General features: G+C 43.2%; 1 protein-coding gene across 1 annotated transcript in view; it reads right to left on the bottom strand.

The window, feature by feature from the left end:
• LOC138265760 (gamma-aminobutyric acid receptor subunit alpha-3-like) overlaps positions 1-18,238 on the bottom strand; it is a 1,591,340-nt gene that overhangs the window by 239,059 nt on the left and 1,334,043 nt on the right. The window contains exon 10 of the mRNA XM_069213778.1: positions 13,708-13,919. Within this exon, the coding sequence (XP_069069879.1) occupies positions 13,708-13,919 (212 nt within the window). The remainder of the gene's footprint in view (positions 1-13,707; positions 13,920-18,238) is intronic.

Raw genomic sequence — 18,238 nt, 5'->3', positions numbered from 1 at the left:
CTCAAGAACCGCTGAACTGGGCCCCGCCGTCTCAAGAACCGCTGAACTGGGCCCGCCGTCTCAAGCACCGCTGAACTGGGCCCCGCCGTCTCAAGAACCGCTGAACTGGGCCCCGCCGTCTCAAGAACCGCTGAACTGGGCCCCGCCATCTCAAGAACCACTGAACTGGGCCCGCCGTCTCAAGCACCGCTGAACTGGGCCCCGCCGTCTCAAGAACCGCTGAACTGGGCCCCGCCGTCTCCAGCACAGCTCCGCTGGGGACCGCCGTCTCAAGAACCGCTGAACTGGGCCCCGCCGTCTCCAGCACAGCTCCGCTGGGGACCGCCGTCTCAAGAACCGCTGAACTGGGCCCCGCCGTCTCAAGAACCGCTGAACTGGGCCCCGCCGTCTCCAGCACCGCTCCGCTGGGGACCGCCGTCTCAAGAACCGCTGAACTGGGCCCGCCGTCTCAAGCACCGCTGAACTGGGCCCCGCCGTCTCCAGCACAGCTCCGCTGGGGACCGCCGTCTCAAGAACCGCTGAACTGGGCCCCGCCGTCTCCAGCACCGCTCCGCCGTCTCAAGAACCGCTGAACTGGGCCCTTCAAGGCAAGGACCGCTGAACTGGGCCCTTCAAGGCAAGAAGCGCTGAACTGGGCCCTTCAAGGCAAGAAGCGCTGAACTGGGCCCTTCAAGGCAAGAACCGCTGGCCCTTTGGCAGACGTGGCAGGGCAGGATCTGTCTCGGGCAGGGCTGCAGGATGTCCTCTGGCCAACATGCCTCCTCCAATGGCAGTGGAGTCTGTTATGGACTGTTTGGACTGTGGCTTTGCTCTCCCCAGGATGGCCCAGTGGGCAGGCCACCCACTGTATGGACTGTATGGACTGTGGCTTTGCTCTCCCCAGGATGGCCCAGTGGGCAGGCCACCCACTGTATGGACTGTATGGACTGTGGCTTTGCTCTCCCCAGGATGGCCCAGTGGGCAGGCCACCCACTGTATGGACTGTATGGACTGTGGCTTTGCTCTCCCCAGGATGGGCCAGTGGTCATGGAGTCCCCTCGTGGATCTGGCGTCGTGTACTCAAGTGGCTGAGGTGCCCCCCCTTCCCTTCCCCCTGAGGTGCCTGTCCTATTTTCTTTCTGATGCCCCTGCAGTGTTCTCTCCGTGGAGTTCTTGTCGTGGGACTGGGCCTTGCCCCTTTGCACAGGACACCTGTGGTCCACGGACAGTGGTTGGACTACATTTAGTAGCTGTATATATTTTGTACATAGTTTATTTATTTATTGGGATTACTGGTGTCCATATTTCAATATATCTGCCCGTTTATGATCTCTTCTTTTGGTCTTTGCATTATTTCGGAGGGGGGGGTTTGTGGGTTGTGACAGTGATCTGTGGGAATGCATTGATGTGTGTGTTGTAGTGGGTGTGGGTGGGTGGGTGTGTGCCGGTACTCTTTTCCCTCCCCTGTGTCGTAGGTGCAGTACTCACCGATGTCTTCCGCGCCGCCGGGCGTGCTCCTGGTACAGGAGCAGGTATAGGAGTGCGGGGATGACCTGCAACTCGGGTTCCATACTGCCGGAATCTCGCGTGGAGTGCGTAGAGGTGAGCGTTTTCCCGTCCGTAGTCTGTTTCCGCCGTGTTTTTATCGGCGGTGCTCCCGCCCCGGAAAAGGTGGCGGATTGGTGGGTCGTGATAGGGTGGGCGGTACATTGTCTGCCGCCTGGCTGTTGGCGGGGACCGCCGCGCTGTTTGTTTGTTCCGCCGTGGCGGGCGGAGTGTTAATGCGGCGGGCTGTGTTGGCGGTTCCCGCCAGGGTCAGAATTGCATATTTTGGACCGCCGGCCTGTTGGCGGCTTGACCGCCGCATTATCACCGACCGCCAGGGTCAGAATGAGGGCCAAAGTAGGAACACACATTTATTACCATCAAAGCATTCATGGCAGCCATCTTAGTCTGTACCAATAAGTAAACTTGTGCTACTGATGTTTTGCAGTTTGCAGCGATATATATTGTTATTTTTTACTGTTTCCTCATAACTTTCTAAAAAAATAATAATATTGACAACAAATTAAGAATAATTAATTATCCTAATTCATCACTTTTTCCTGCCCTAGTGGGCCTTGAGATATAAAATATCAATGTATTTGTTCTCATAAGTGCATTATATGAAATTTACAGTTTTACATTGTTTCTATCAGACATCATTTTTATTAACCACTGCAAACAAAAAAGTTTTGGAAAAACCATAATATATGAAAATATTGCATTCCCTGCATTATTGAGTCCCTAATGCAATACAAATATATTTGTTATATCAATGGCAAATTCTGCAATTGGAATGGCAATTAAGAGTCAGCTGATGAGTTTGTTAAGATCTTGAATATTAATGACTTGAATTTGAACTTTTCCTGCCAAATTAATGCAGAGGCCATTGAATTCTTGGACTTGAAAATTTTGATTGAGAACGGGAAACTAGGGAGTATGCCGTATAGGAAGGAAATGGCACAAGTAGCTGTCATCAGAAAATTTGATCAGTAGTATCCCAACCCTCGTCTCGCACTGCTGAAGGCTATGTGCAGCAGTGGTCTGATGAATGTATAGTAATTAAAATTACTTCATGATAAAAAACAGCACCAAATGTATTGGCAAAACAAAAAAAAACTTTTCCTAGGGAAACTTGGTCCTATCTATAACAACCAACTGGCATCCATACTGTAGGGCCTTTGGCAGTGCGCGGCACAGGGTTGGTGTGGTTATAGGGGTTGGCTGCAGGGCCTGGCTGCATTCCAGGGCCTGCAGCCAACACTGGCCGAGCACAGGCGAAGACACTGCGTGGCGGGGGGTTGGGTGGTTATAGGGAGTTGGCTGTAGGAGCAGGCAGAAGACCAGGTCCTGCAGCCAACCCCTGCCACACGGTGTTGAAGGCTATGTGAGGTGATAGTTGGATGAATGTATAGTAATTAAAAAAACATAGAATGGCGCCAAAGTTACTGACAAACCAAAAAAGCTTTTCCTATGGTAACAAGGTTGTAACTATAACTACCTACCGGTGTCCATATGGAAGGGCCTTTGGCCTGTGCGTGGTGTGGGTTTGGTGTGGTTATAGGTGATTGGCCTCAGGGCCGGGCCGCAAGCCAGGCCCTCTGGCCAACACCCTCTGAGCATGGCTGAGGGCAGTGCTTGGCTTGGGCATGGGTGGTTATAGGGCAGCCAGGCCCTGTGGCCATTTCACTCTATGCACGGCTGAAGACCATGCATGGCAAGGTGGGGAGGGGTTATAGGGAGTTGGCCACAGGGCTTGGCCAAAGGCCAGGTGCTGCGGCCTACCCCGCCATGCACAAAGACCATGCACGGCTATTGTTGGATAAATGTATAGTAATTAAAATTGCTCCGGGATGCAAGCTCTAGTAACCTTAGGACACGAGTTGCAGTTAGTTGAAATACCTCTAACTATAACAGCTGAATTTCTATGGTTTTGTACCTTTAAAATGTTAGCCTAACTTGTTTTTTTAAGTGAATATATATATATATATATGCAAATATATATATATATATATTATATATATATATATATATAGAGAGAGAGAGAGAGAGAGAGAGAAAAAGAGAGAGAGAAAGCGAGAGAGAAAGAGAGAGAGAGAGAGAGAGAGAGATAAAGAGAGCTAAAGATTGAGACATGCATTTTTTTCATAACTTCTTTGGTGCTGTTTGCCGAGTGAACACAAAACTTGCGAAAAACTATTCATACAATTTTACAATTTGAGTTCTGCATGTCAGTTCTTTTGCAGATCTGCAAGGGGAGGAAGAAAAAGGGAGGATTAAAAACTCACAGAAGTTGCATTTCCGATTTTATCTCCTGCAAGAATCTCTGCTAGTAAATAAATAAAAACTGCTTAACGGAATTATACCAGACGTACCATGACAGTAGAAATTTACTCAAATAATTGCCTTAGCTTCATGTGGTGTGAATCTTTTAAGGAGAAATATTTGTACTGTTAGTGTGCAAATGGTTTGTGATCCCCAGGTTTGTAGACCATTCACAAGCCCAAATTCTTAAAATAAGCTTATTAGTTGATGGTCATTTTTTTACCAAAATCCATTTCAGGTCCACAAACCTAAATCTGTTTTAACATACTGAAAGCTTTCCAACAGATTGCTTGCAAAAGAAAAATATTTGTTGCAGCCCACATGATAGGATGATAGCTCAGGTCCCCCTTCCTGAAGAAAAAATGTGATTATCCTTCAGAATGCAGGGAAGGCATCCACCGAACCTGTAGTTCAGCTGTGTGGGGCCACATCAAGGCAGGATTTTGAAACATAACCATACTCAAGGACTGCTGGTCAATTTCGATTGGGTTTAAATACCCTGCAAAACATTCAAAAACTCTGCTGTGCATCACATATGGAGCCACAAGTCTTTGTGGGTATATGATGGCCTCATCATTTATGATGTCCACCAGAACCCTTCAATAGCAATATCAGACCATATTACATGTCATATATCTGATAAATACATACATATCTTAATAAGATCATAGCTTACATAAAAAATAAAAATGAAATCACTCAAAAAACAAAGGTGAAAGTGATGTTATAGTTAGGTGTTGAAATAACTCAAAATCTAATTTTCAAAACTCAAAGAAACACTGAAATACACTAGTTATCACTCACTGAGCTAACTAAAACTGATTTTCCCACATTGCACTGCTTTTGATCTCACATATTACACCAGTCATGACATGATAAATGACATAATTGATGACCTCACTGATGACATCTCAAATGACATCATTGATGACATTACTGATTACATCACTGATAACACCGTAGTCATATGTGGCATAGAGCTACGGTGTGAACACATGTGGGAGCATAGAATAGAAATAGTGTATGTCCTTCAGGTAAGTATTGTTCTGCATGCTCAACGTCTTATAGTGCACAATTTGAAAAACACTAAAGCTTGATGTGTAATTAGTACTCAGTGATAAACAAGGTAAAGGTTTAGCACACTTGAAGTGGGTTGTAGACTAGTGTTTTAAAGTAGAATATTCTATAATGCCTAAGCATATACCAAAAAAACTGAGAATAAGGTTAAATCTTCTATTAGCAAATGATTGTTGATCATTGTATATCTGGGCCCATTCAACAGCTGTAATACAGTACAATGAACACGTTTTATTATTAAGGCAGAAAGCTTCTTTCTGGTGGCACATGCATATCAGTCAAATTCTTGAATGAAAATTGTGTTCCATAGGAAGCCTTTACAAGGGTGATACTATTAAGGTAAACAGATTATAAATTCATTTTAGCAGGTTGTTCAAGAATTTAAAATGGGTTGGCACCATTAAGGTCTATAGAGACATTTTGATCTTTACCTGGGTGACTTCTTGTATAAAGGAGATAACATACCCAAATGTGTCAACTTGATTAATATGCTATGTGGTCAAAGGGTATGTCCATGGTCATGCAAGGGTGAGAGAAAATTGGTGTTAGATGTAGTGTATAAAATTACTTTAAGACCACTTTGTCAGAATGTCTGGATGATGTCATCTATGATGTTTCTGTGATTTTTGATTATATTCACCTATCTCCCCCAATGAGTACAGGCTTCTGCTGTGTGCAGTGGTGGGTTGGAAGCAGGGCCTGCTCTCAGGACAGGCCCTGTGCCCAACCCCTGGGGGAGAACGACCCCCAATGCTTAATGACTTTGGACATGCACAGCATGGGTTCGCTGCACGGCCTGGCTTCTGACTAAGTCCTGCACACATCCATGTGGGCGGCCAACCCCCTGGTTTGCATGGCCTTGGGCTGTGTGCAGATGGGATTACATACAGATCCTAGACTCTAGCTAGGCCCTACAGCCAACAGACTATAAATTGCATGCTACTGAGGTACCCTAGGAGTGAATCTTGGGTGGTGACTCTCATGAGAGTACTGAGGTACCTCACAGCAGGCTCATGTTGGGTCCTGCTGGAGTACCCTGGTGCAGTTGGTCAATCACATTGTGATGTATCATGGGACAACACATTTTTGTGGAGAATGTGGCCATTCTCATAAAGAAGTAACACTTGAATTGATCACAATTCTGATACAAGGACAAGGGTGTTCTTTTGATCAGGCTATGGCGATATCGAAAATGCTGAATGTAAGGAGGTAGTTTTCATAATTTTTCTGTAATGCCCTAAATGCAAGAGGAATTGACCTGAAAGAATTTGTGCATATTCTACTTGTGCAGGGGTGAAAATGTAATGATTATAACTAGTTTGTTAGTCCATGTTTATTTAAAGAATTCGGCATTCTAAACTGGTCAAGAACATTTTGGTACAATATATAGATATTTAAATATGACATTTGTTCTTTGTATCATAATTGATAGCATTGTGCATTTGATTTTTTTCCCTTTGTTTTGTATGGCTCTGATAGAGACCCACTAGCATGAATAACTGAATTAAAATCCAGAAACCCACTGCTATGGCGAAGCAACAGTTCTTAACAAAAGGTGTTACTTGCTGTTGCTACATTATAAAAAGATTGCAGGGTGCTCTAGCAGGGCTCACATAGAGTCTGTCAGAGCAGTACATTAAACCAGGGAGCATAGCTCTAAGAGTAGAAGGCACAGAGATTGTTGGGGGTGGGTGCTAGGAGGCCAGTTCTTTTTATATTTTGGATGTGGAGCAGAGACAATGTAATGTATGGCGCCCCCCATTACTCCTCTGCCCCTGGTTAGTAGTTGAAAACAGAGGCAGATGATTCTGAAAGCCATACATAAAATAAAATTATAGATGGGTAAAAACTGAATTACTGGAATGTTTTTCACTTCACGGTTCAGAGTGGCATCATAGACAACTCAAGATTTGCTCTATTGTCTAGTTTGGTACTTAATGTGAGCTGGTGGATGCTGATGGGACCAAACAGCATTCATTTTTGGAAACCAGCCTTTATTTTACCTCTTCAGACATTGACCGAGAGCAAGAGAGGGAAAAACAAACACAGGGGAAACAAGGAAGAAGAGAAAGATGGAAACTTTCATAAAGGGAGAAACCAGGGACCTGCAATAGAGAAATAGGAGTGCATGGTAGTGGAATATCGAGGCATGAGGTGGATTCAAGTCTATGCATTTGGCACACTCACATTTAATAGCACTGGCTGTGGACTTCGGAGCAGAGATCTGGGCACCAGCACTCATTCTTTTAGAAATTAGGCACTGGTCTATTGGATGTGACCAAGAATTGCTCAGTGAAAACCATCCCCATAATTCATTGGTACCCATCTATATTTCCATATGACCATGAGTGCTGCATAAAGCAAACAACATCTGGCTAGTCTTATAAATGCCCATTTTATGAGAGCTGCAGTAGTTAGGGCAGGTCTGGCCAGCTGCCATGAAGTATTTAGAACGTTTATTAAACTGGGCGTATAGAAATATATATAAGCAGTACAGCATTAATGCATTTCATGTCCAATTCACCTGACTGGTTTTGGAAACCACACGTAAGAAAGAGAACTTGAAACAATGACAGAATGCAAAACAGTGGATCTGATTAACAAAGATAAATGTCCCTTTTTGTGCCAACATATTTTATTTAGAATTCACAAACTATGAGTTAATAGCGTGTTTACATCTGAAATGGCTCCCAAGTTGGGGTGGAGAAGTGTGCACATAAAAATATAGGCCTTTTGTATCTTTTTACATATGGAGTTCTCCATCCTCATTAAGAAGCCTCTGCAGTCATAAACCTACTAATAACTTGTTGTTAGCCCCTTCGCTGCCAGGCCATTTTCCCTCCTCAGGGGCCAGGTTTTTTTTTGGCTATTTGGAGAAGTTTGCGCTTGGGCCCTAATAACTTTTTGTCCACCTAAGCTATCCACACCAAATGTATGTTCATTTTTTTCAACATCCTAGGGATTCTAGAAGTATGCATAGTTTGTGGGTTCCCCTGGAGGAGACCAAGAAATTAGCGAAAATACAGCTAAAAATGTTGTTTTCTTCATATGGAAAAAAAGGGCTGCAGAAGGCGGCTTATGGTTTTTTCCCTGAAAATGGCATCAACAAAGCATTTCTGGTGCTCAAATCACCATCTTCTCAACTTTCAGGAACAGGCAGACTTGAATCAGAAAACCACATCTTTCAACACAATTCTGGCATTTTTCTAGGATATACCCCATTTTTTACTATAGTTTTAGCCTCCTTCCAAGTTAGTAACAGAAATGGGTGTGACACCAATGCTGGATCCCAGAAAGCAAAACATTTGTGGAAAGTAGACAAAATTATAAATTCAGCAAGGGGTCATTTGTGTAGATCCTACAAAGTTTTCCTACAGAAGATAACAGCTGAAATAACAAGATATTGAAATTGAGGTTAAAAAAACGGCTATTTTTCGCCACGTTTTACTCTGTAACTTTTTCCTGCGATATCAGATTTTTTAAAGCAATCTTAATCTTGCTGCTGGAATCTTGTGGTTGCCGGGATACGTCTGCTGGAATCTTGTGGTTGCCGGGATATATAGGGCTTGTAGGTTCATCAAGAACCCTAGGTACCCAGAGCCAATAAATGAGTTGCACCTTGCAATGGGTTTTCATTGTATACCGGGTATACAGCAATTCATTTGCTGAAATATAAAGAATGAAAAATAGGTATCAAGGAAACCTTTGTATTTCCAAAATGGGCACAAGATTAGGTGTTGAGAAGAAATGGTTATTTGCACATCTCTGAATTCAGGGGTGCCCATACTAGCATGTGAATTACAGGGCATTTCTCAAATAGACGTCTTTTTTACACACTGTCTTACATTTGGAAGGAAAAATTGTAGAGAAAGACAAGGGGCAGTGATGCTTGTTTTGCTAATCTGTGTGTCCCAAAGTCTCCCGATAAAAATGGTACCTCACGTGCATGGGTAGGCCAAATGCCCGCAACAGGAAACGCAACTTGGACACATCACATTTTTACACTGAAAACTGACGTGTCTTTTGGAAAGTGCCTAGCTGTGGCTCTAGCTCAGCCGGCACCTAGGGAAACCTACCAAACCTGTGCATTTTTAAAAACTAGACACATAGGGGGATCCAGGATGGGGTTACTTGTGGGCCTCTTACCAGGTTCTGTTACCCAGACTCCTTTGCAAACCCCAAAAATGTGGCCAAAAACCACTTTTTACTCACATTTCGATGACAGAAAGTTCTGGAATCTGTGAAGAGCCACAAATTTCCATCCACCCAGTGGTCCCCCAAGTCTCCCAATAAAAATGGTACATCACTTGTGTGGGTAGGCCTAGTGCCCATGACAAGAAATGCCCCAAAACTGAACGTGAACACATCACATTTTCCCAAAGAAAACAGAGCTGGTTTTTGCAAAGTGCATAGCTGTGGATTTTGGCGTCTAGCTCAGCCGCCACCTAGAGAAACCTACCAAACCTGTGTATTTTTCAAAACTAGACAGCTTAAGGAATCCAAGATGGGGTGACTTGTGGGGCTCTCACCAGGTTCTGTTACCCAGAATCCTTTGCAAACCCTAAAATTTGGCCAAAAAAACACTTTTCCCTCACATTTCGTGACAGAAAGTTCTGGAATCTGAGAGGAGCCACTAATTTCCTTCCACACAGCATTCCCCCAACCCTTCTGGTAAAAATGATACCTCACTTGTGTAGGTGAGCCAAGTGCCTGTGACAGGGAAGAGGCAAAAACCTGTCAAAATTGAGGGGGAACCAAAGCGGGTCCAAAAGTGCAGTTTGAAAAAAATAATTTTTAGGCTGACAAGTGGGGCAGAATGTTTATCGGTATAGATGCAACAATGCTGGGTATTAGGAATTTTGAGAATTTTTGCAGGTTCCATCACCAAAATGTGGGAAACGTGTGATTTCCAGCAAAGTTGGAAGTTTACAGGCCATTGTGGGTAAGAAAATGGTGCATGGTGCATGTGAAGCACACCACCCTGGACTCAGATGTTTAGTATTCAGATGTGTCTAGGTCTTGTGGATTTTTTCTACATGGCAGTGTCCCAAAGTGCAAAAAATGCAGTCCTCAACATTCCAAGTGGGAGAGTTATACAAGCTCTCATGGCCCAAATGTAAAACCAAAACCCAAAATAATCAAACATCCTATAGCTTGCTGTGGGATAAGACGTTTTAGTGTATGGGGGAGAGCTGAAGGACTTTTACCCCCTTCAGTTGGGGTGGGGAAATAACCATGCCCATACTGGTTGATAGCCACCATCTCACTATTTTTTTTTAATTCCCTGGCATCTAGTAGGCTTTCTGCCCCCCCTGGGGAGTGGATACGGGGTAAGTGCCCCACCTGCCCACTGGCAGGCAGAACACCTTTGGTCCTATTTATTTGGGGTGGGGTATGGTCATACCCCCACAATCGTTTTTTGAAAAAAAAAATCTTCCCTGGTCTCTGGTGCTTTCTGCCCCCCTTGGGGGCAGATGGGCCTTCCAAAAATAGGCCGAACTCCTCCAACGGGGGCAGATATGGCCAACAGTAATGGGGAGCAACCCTTGCCCAAGAGGCTGCCCCCCCAAACAAAACACACATATACACACACACCAATCCCTGGTGCCTAAGTGATTTCTGCACCCCCAGGGGCCGATTGGCCTAATAGAAATAGGCTGATCTGCCCCCAAGTGGAGCAGAATTGGCCTAAAATAAATTTGCCCCCACAGGGGAGTGACCCTTGCCTAACGGGTCACTCCCCTTGAGTGAAACTGGGGCAAAAAAAAATCTTGGGTGCCTAGTGGTTTCTGACTCCCCGGGGGAAGATCGGCCTAATAAAAATAGGTTGATCTGCCCCCAAGTGGGGCAGAAATGGCCTGAAATACATTTGCCCCCCAAGGGAACGACTCTTGCCTAAGGAGTCGCTCGCCTTGCATGAAATTGACACAAAAAAATAAAATCCCTGGTGTCTAGTGGGCCTAAAAATCTAGGCCGATCCTCCCCCAAGGGGGCAGAAATGTCCTACAAATAATTTTCCTCCCAGGGGAGCGACCCTTGCCTAAGGGGTCGCTCCCCTCCTGCAAAAAAAGAATAATAATAAATAATCCCTGGCATCTAGCGGTTTCTGACCCCCCTGGGGGCTAATCGACCTAGTAACAATAGGCCCTTATTTCCCCAGGGCAGGCGGAAAAGGCCTTAAAAAAGATGCCCCCCAGGGAGTGACCCTTGCCCAAGCGGCCACTCCCCTTATTGAAAAATATATTTAAAAAAAAAAACTTGTGTCTAGTGGGCATTCCTGCTGAGATATGAAAGGGAAGGAAATGTCTTTCCTTTCCTTTCATGCCTCTCCAGCCCCACCTCCCGGTCGGAAGAGAAACGCTTTTGCACTTCTCTTTCCAGCATGATTGGAGATGACCATCAAACGTCACTGGGGGGGTGGGTGTATCAGGGGTTGAAGGGGTAGCAATTCCCCTTCCATCCCTGCCCTTGGCTCATGGGAGGAGTTAGAGCTCTCCCAATGGGCCGGGTGCAGGACGAGCTGCTCTCGTCCCCGGCACATGGGAACTGTGTGTGAGACCAGCTCGTACCGGGCACTGTAGGGGTTAATGAATACCGAAAAAAAAATAAACTTACTTTCGGGATTCAGGTCCAGCATGATTAAGGTTACACCTAATCAATAATAAAATGTTGAAATGTAATTGGTTTGTTGTTTCAATAAAATGAAACTTGAAAACTGTTGCATTGAAAGATAATCAAATCATCTGTTTGAATTTTGTTTAGATGTGCTTTAAAAGTAGACATGTATTCAGTATGTTCAAAATCTTTGAGACTCTAAAGATAGTAGAATTGATTCAATATAAATCAGGGTAAAATAATGCTGTGGTTCAGATTCCGTAGGAACATGCACAGATTCTATCTTTCCAGCAATGACCTATAGCTCTGGAAAAAAAATATTTTGCATTAAATATCTCCCTTTTACTGAACACTTTTTATGGTATTGCTTGACAGCACAGTTGTTGCTAGACAATTCTGTGAGGATCACTAGAGAGTGGGTTTGGCTCCACCCACATGTTGGGAGCCAGGAATACATGTTTTGATTGGGCAGAGGTTGGTTGCTTCAACAAAAAAGTGCTTGCCCTCCCCAAAGCTGTTATCATTTTAATTTTTCATCCATCTGACTGCCTGACCTTGAATTTTCAGACCCACCAAGTTGATGTGGTAATGCTATATATAAGAGTTTTAGATAACTAGATACTTTATGTTGTTTTCTAAAGCAGCAGCACAGATGGGAGGAGGGCAATCATTAACCTACATGGATGTTTAGGTCTGGCATGAAAATGCAGCTTTTACCTTACCTTTTAACATTATCCAATATTATTCTACAGTTCTTGACTTCCACACAAATACATATCCAGTCCCATGCTATTTATTTGTAATGCTTCACATTAACATACAGTATTCCTTTGAAGACAAACCTTTTGCCATTGTCATTGCTTGCCCTTTTAATAGAACTGCATCAGAAGAAGGAAAAGGCAGCTCTCATATTCAGGGGCGTATGTACATTGAATTTGTGTAGGGCACCACACAAGTCTTTTTGCTGCTCTGCCCTACACCAATTGGAAAGAACAGGAATGCACTGTATTTATGAGATACAGTGCATCCCTGTTGTTTTAGCCAGCGAATTTGTGCCTAGTGCCAATGCAGGCAGCCTTGCTCCACCCTTGCTCCACCACGGTGCAAGGGTGTCTGCATTGCTGGCAGGATTGAAACAATCCGTAGACGCTGGAGGCTTTTTCCTCTTTTTATGTGTGCTACAGTAGCACACATTGAAAGAGGAAAAATGAGGAGAAGAAAATATATTTTTCTTTGTCACGCCTCCCCTGGGAGGCTTACGGTTTTGATGCATTCCCAAGTTTACACCTCCCTGTAAACCTGGGAAAGCGAAAACCCATGGGTGTGGCATGGGAAAACCTATCGCAGTGACCATGTAGCACCCCCTGATGCACTGTAACTCAATGCATCGACTTGCGGTGCACTGCGCTGCCCTACCCCATACCTACAAGGCCATGAAAAGTCACACAAAGTGGCTTTGCATGGTCTCGTAGATATGGGTCTTCACTGTGCCACTGGAGAGTCATAAAAAGTGATGCACCAGCGGTGCAAGGGGCTTGTAAATATGCCTCTCAGTATTCAAACTGAGCATTAATTATGTTACATGACCTACCTTTTACCCTAGTTGGTGATTCTAGCAGCAGGCACTGTGATGTCAGAGTTCAACTGTAATAACTTGTGACAGTTGAACATCTACGTCATTTCTTTATTACAGTTTGACTAGAAACACCACAATGTCTTTAATAGGGAAAATAGATGCAGTCTTCCACACTGGGATTGAAGTCTCCTAAGTTTTATAAATCCTTTCATAAGCGATCTGGCCCCAAACAGGGCTTGTCAAGTTAGAACTGTGCAAAGGGCACAGTCAGTTCTTACGTCTCCCTGTTATGCAGAAGTGCACGATTTAAGAGCAGTACACGTGACCTCGAGAATAAAAAAACTATAGGTGAGATTTTGATTTAATTCTCTTGTGGGTGAATACATATAAGTACTAACAAAATCGAAAACGTCATATTTATTAAATGACGTGAACCTGTGGGAGGTGCTTCAGCTGAGACCTACATTGACGACCTCAGTAAGTAACATATAGCCTCCATAAGCATGTTTGGCTATATGCTGCCCACTCCTGGTCCCAATGCAGCTCTCTCGCCTTGCATTCCCTTTTCTCTCAGCCTTCCTGAGAGGTCTCACCTTCGTATCCGGCCCATCTACTGTATTCTTCCCTTCCCAGGCCCAGCTTCTCTTTGTGAAGTAGTTGACGGTGGCAAATTCAATCAGCGCAGAAAACACAAAGGCATAACAGACGGCTATGAACCAGTCCATGGCCGTCGCGTATGCCACTTTCGGCAAGGAGTTTCTGGCGCTGATACTTAGTGTGGTCATGGTGAGGACGGTGGTGACACCTGTGAAGCAGAAGAAAGGATAGGCACAGATATTAGGGCCAGGTAATAATTCTGTTGCCACTGGCAGTACAGCTATTTACAAATCTGTGTTACTGTAATACCGTGCAAATTCAAATTCTACACGTTAAACGTTTTTTTTTCCACAGCTTTGCTTTCCTGGTCTCTTGGAGACTGTTCTTATAATTTCTTAGAAAACTCGTCCCACTTACACAATTTAAGCGGCACACATTACATTTTAGGTGGCGTAGATATATGACAGGTTTCTAGATTAGGGGAAGTCTCGCTGCTGCCTACTTGCTATTTTACTCCATTGGCCTATGAAAATGTAAATTGTACATTTGAAAAACAACTTGCTATGAGGACTGTGTGCAAGGCCTATATTATTTGATTTTCGGAAAACCTGTCATGCATCTCAGGGGACTAGCCAGGAAGTTTAAATAGCCCCCACTTTGAGCTAACACACTTGGAGCAACAAGCAAGCGAAGTGACCGAACCCTCCCTAGAACAGCTTCCTTGTCCCTTCCATTCATGCATCTACCCATTCATTCTTTTACACTTCCATCCACCTGCTGATATCCACTATTTCACCTTTACAATCGCTACCCTTTCATTCTTTCATCCATCATTCAAACTTTCCCCAGTCTATCCATCCAATCTGCCATCTGTACTTCCACTCCACCACCCATCCACTGATGCATCCATGCACCCTACCATGCAAAAAATGATGATAACGGAGGTTATTGAATCGAACTCAAACATACTACATTCTGAAAATCCAGGCGGAGAAGTTCTAGAACTATCACTGCACACAGGAGAAGGTCTTTTTCAAACAAAAACGTATAAGGTTTTATTTTAGTTGCAGACGTGACGTGACCTATGATACGAAGGTTCCTTAAGACCACTGGGGGATTAATGATGAAGTAAATGTCATAATCTGGATCCCAAAGTGTTGGGTTCCAAACTGAAGAATAGATACAATTGTTTGAAGGCTACAAGATGACCTGCCAATGGCATGAAGATGTAAGTTGAGCAGATGCCAAAGACGCCACCCAAATATTTATTAACACATCCAGGATTCAACATGATTTTCACTACAATTGTGAGTAAAGAAGTGAAACCTAAACTGATCATTAGAAGCACTGCTGTGTCAGTCTCCTTTCCTTTCCATATGATGCCTAGTGGTTGAGATGATGTACACATCAAGCTATAGCCTTACCATCATAATGAAACTCGCTTTTGCACTATATTTGCAATATTTAAAAACAACATGCTGCCTCTGCCAGCTAAGGTCATAATTCAAGGAGACAGTTGCAAGAACAATAAAGCAGTTAACTGTTGTAGTAAAGATTTTACTAAGATATTGCACAGGTTATAAGAGGCTAGAAGACGTTTGAACCAGCAAGATCAAAATGGATGCCTCTAAGCAGATTTAGAATATCTTGATGGTAAACGTGCTCCACAGTTGGACTGGTTATTTGGGCAGTGGTGAGGAAGTAGTTTTTAAGGTGAATAAGTAGTAGAGGGAAGAAAAGAACCACAACTGGTCAAACCAGCCAAGTTCTATGCGAGCATCAACCATAATAAAAGTAAGGGCCTGATTGAGAGTATTACGATGTCCGTAGTATATAATGAAATTGTAACACAGCGGACCGAGTAACCCCATCCGCCAAACTCTAAATCAAGCCCTGAGACTGCAAAACACGATATACAGTATGGGGCCTTTATTAAGGGCAGGCCTTAAACCAGATGACAGAGCCCGCGAGCTTGAAGCTGGAGACCTGTTGAGTTGTGAATCTTCTGTTCTTCAAGTTCCTTTTTTTTTTACTTTTCAAAATGTGTGAAGTGTGAGGCTACAAAGTTTGAAAAAGTGTTTGGGTTAATGGCCTCTCACTGCAGTGCTGCAGTAGAAAACTACTGCTGCTTTCACTGAGGCGGGCTCAGCACAGCAGGTGGAATACTCTTGAAGATAGTCCCCCAGACCCTGCTCAGGGAAATCATTCATGCCAAATACAGACTACCTCCTTCACAATAGCTGCACTCAACCATTTCAGCCCACACTGATCAAGCTCAGTCCGTCTTTGATGTTTCTACACTGCATACCTGGATGACGAGTGTTGAGAGCTGGGGCACAATTTCCAGTCAAAGTACAAAATGTACCTAGTACATGAGACATCAGGAAATCACCACCTGCAGCAGGACGTGGTAGATTACATTGACATTCACCAAAGTCAGGAAAACTGTGTCTCTCAGTGATAGAATAGCTGCACCCTTTCTATGAATTGTTTTGCAAACTAAATTAAATGTATTTTTTATTGTGTAGATTTTAGATGAGACAATAATTAAATAAAGTAAAGTATTTAGAGTATTAAAATGAAGTTGGGGAAGCGTAAGTGGTGTAACTCTCTCTAGGGTAGTTCCTCGTGATTACAGCAAAATTGGTTGAATTGATGCAAAATTACATTAAAAGTGTCATCTAGCATTTAGCACAATTCATTTTAGTGGAAAATGCACCCTCCCATCCAAAATGGGCTAGAGGATGCATTTTGCGTGAAGAAAATTGCACTAAATGTCATAGAACACGAACAGCATTAACCAGGAGCAGCTTGCTTTCTCTTAGTTCGTTGATTATGTGCTCCTGTGGTAGAAGTTGTTCTCCAAATTTCTCTTAATTACTCAAGCTAGAGTAATTGTGTAATTTAAGCACTTTAGCACAAAAGTAATGTGTAATTACTGAAATCACCCCGATTTTCCAGCATAATTCAAATTTGTCCTGGCCTAATATAAAGCCCTGAACAGTAGTGCAATAGCCAATGAGATCACAGACATAGAGACCAGCAGAAGAGCTATAATACGCCATGGCCAGCTTTCTGCAGGAGAGTGGGAGCAATCTTGGAATCTCCAAAGATTGCCGGATAACCACACAGTTTGACCCTCTAATGAGTCAATTATCCAGCTGTTTTCCTGTAGGCAGGTCTTGAATGAAAAAAGATTATTTTTAAAACCTGCTTCAGTTATGCTGGGTCTATGTAATTACTAGTTTAATTGCAAAGATCAGCAGCTTCTATTTGAGTTTGTTACATTTATGGAAGTTATTGACCTATATCTAATCCCAGATAAATATGGAGCTGATCAGGAGGCTGAATGTTTCTTATGAGTAGGAAGGAAGGGGTTTTTACTACAATGAGTCAATCAATTTTATAAAATACAGCCATGTCATTATTAGCATGTCACTCTATTCAGTTTATGGTTGAGTTTTGATGTTAAAATTAAATACCTGTTTTGTTGAGTATAACCATATGCAGTTGAATTAAATCTTTTCTTTTAGCTGCATTGTACTGCATACAATATTGCAGTAACTTTTATTAACTGTTCAATAAATGATTACATTATTTTCTGCAGTTACTGTGACTAATATATTAAAGTTAACACCAACTGCTTTGATCCAAAAGTTCTTGATATAATTAGACCGTAAATTCAAATATATCATCAAGAGTAGCACCTCAAACCTAGCAGAAGTGAAGGGGATTATTCCACTTTGAGATTCTCAAAATGTCAATACATCACCACACCATGAGGGTCTACCATCTCCACTCAGAGGTCTTGAATCAAAGAGGTGAAGTCTAATAGTTAACTTTGGAATCATGGAACTGGATTTCAAATCCTGGCTTTGGCACTGAGCAGGTCACTTAATCTCAGTGTGCTAAAAATCTAATATGCCATGGCAGGTTTTCTTGGTGACATTGGGGTAAATCTTTTTTTCTCTTGAAAATATAGCCTGTCACTTTCAATAAAGACTCTATTGTCCGGGTTGATAAAGGGCAAGAAGTAAACCTTGGCAGCAGAGTAAATCCAAAAAAACAGAGGAAAATGGTAATCTATCAGAAATCTTTCTTAAAGAACACAGGCCAAATGTAGCAGACTCCCATAACATAGAGGAGAACTGGACTCCAAAAAACGGTAGCAGGAACACTAATGTAGGAGTTAGCAACAGACATGAGAGTGAAGTTGCAGCAACTACAGTACCCCTAAGCTCTTTTTTATAAAGAAAAGAATATTCACCTGGGAGTAGTTTAAAAAGAGAACAGGAAAAAATGCTTTAAAAATGCAAAGAGAAGTGAGCATTCCCAATCAGAGAACCTTTACACAGATTCAAGGAATACAAGTGGTGCTGGAGTGGACTCAGGAAAAATCTTCACTCATTTGTGAATTGACATACTGTGCACAGAAGCCATGACCCCTGAGGCACAGTCCTCCTCAGAAATCACCTAATGAGAGTAGATATGGTTTTCTTGGGTACAAGAAATAACACTGCTTTTAAG

This window comes from Pleurodeles waltl, chromosome 2_1, assembly GCF_031143425.1.
Source record: "Pleurodeles waltl isolate 20211129_DDA chromosome 2_1, aPleWal1.hap1.20221129, whole genome shotgun sequence".
NCBI lineage: Eukaryota > Metazoa > Chordata > Amphibia > Caudata > Salamandridae > Pleurodeles > Pleurodeles waltl.
The sequence above is the reverse complement of the archived record's forward strand: the minus strand, read 5'-3'. Positions and strand labels throughout refer to the sequence as shown.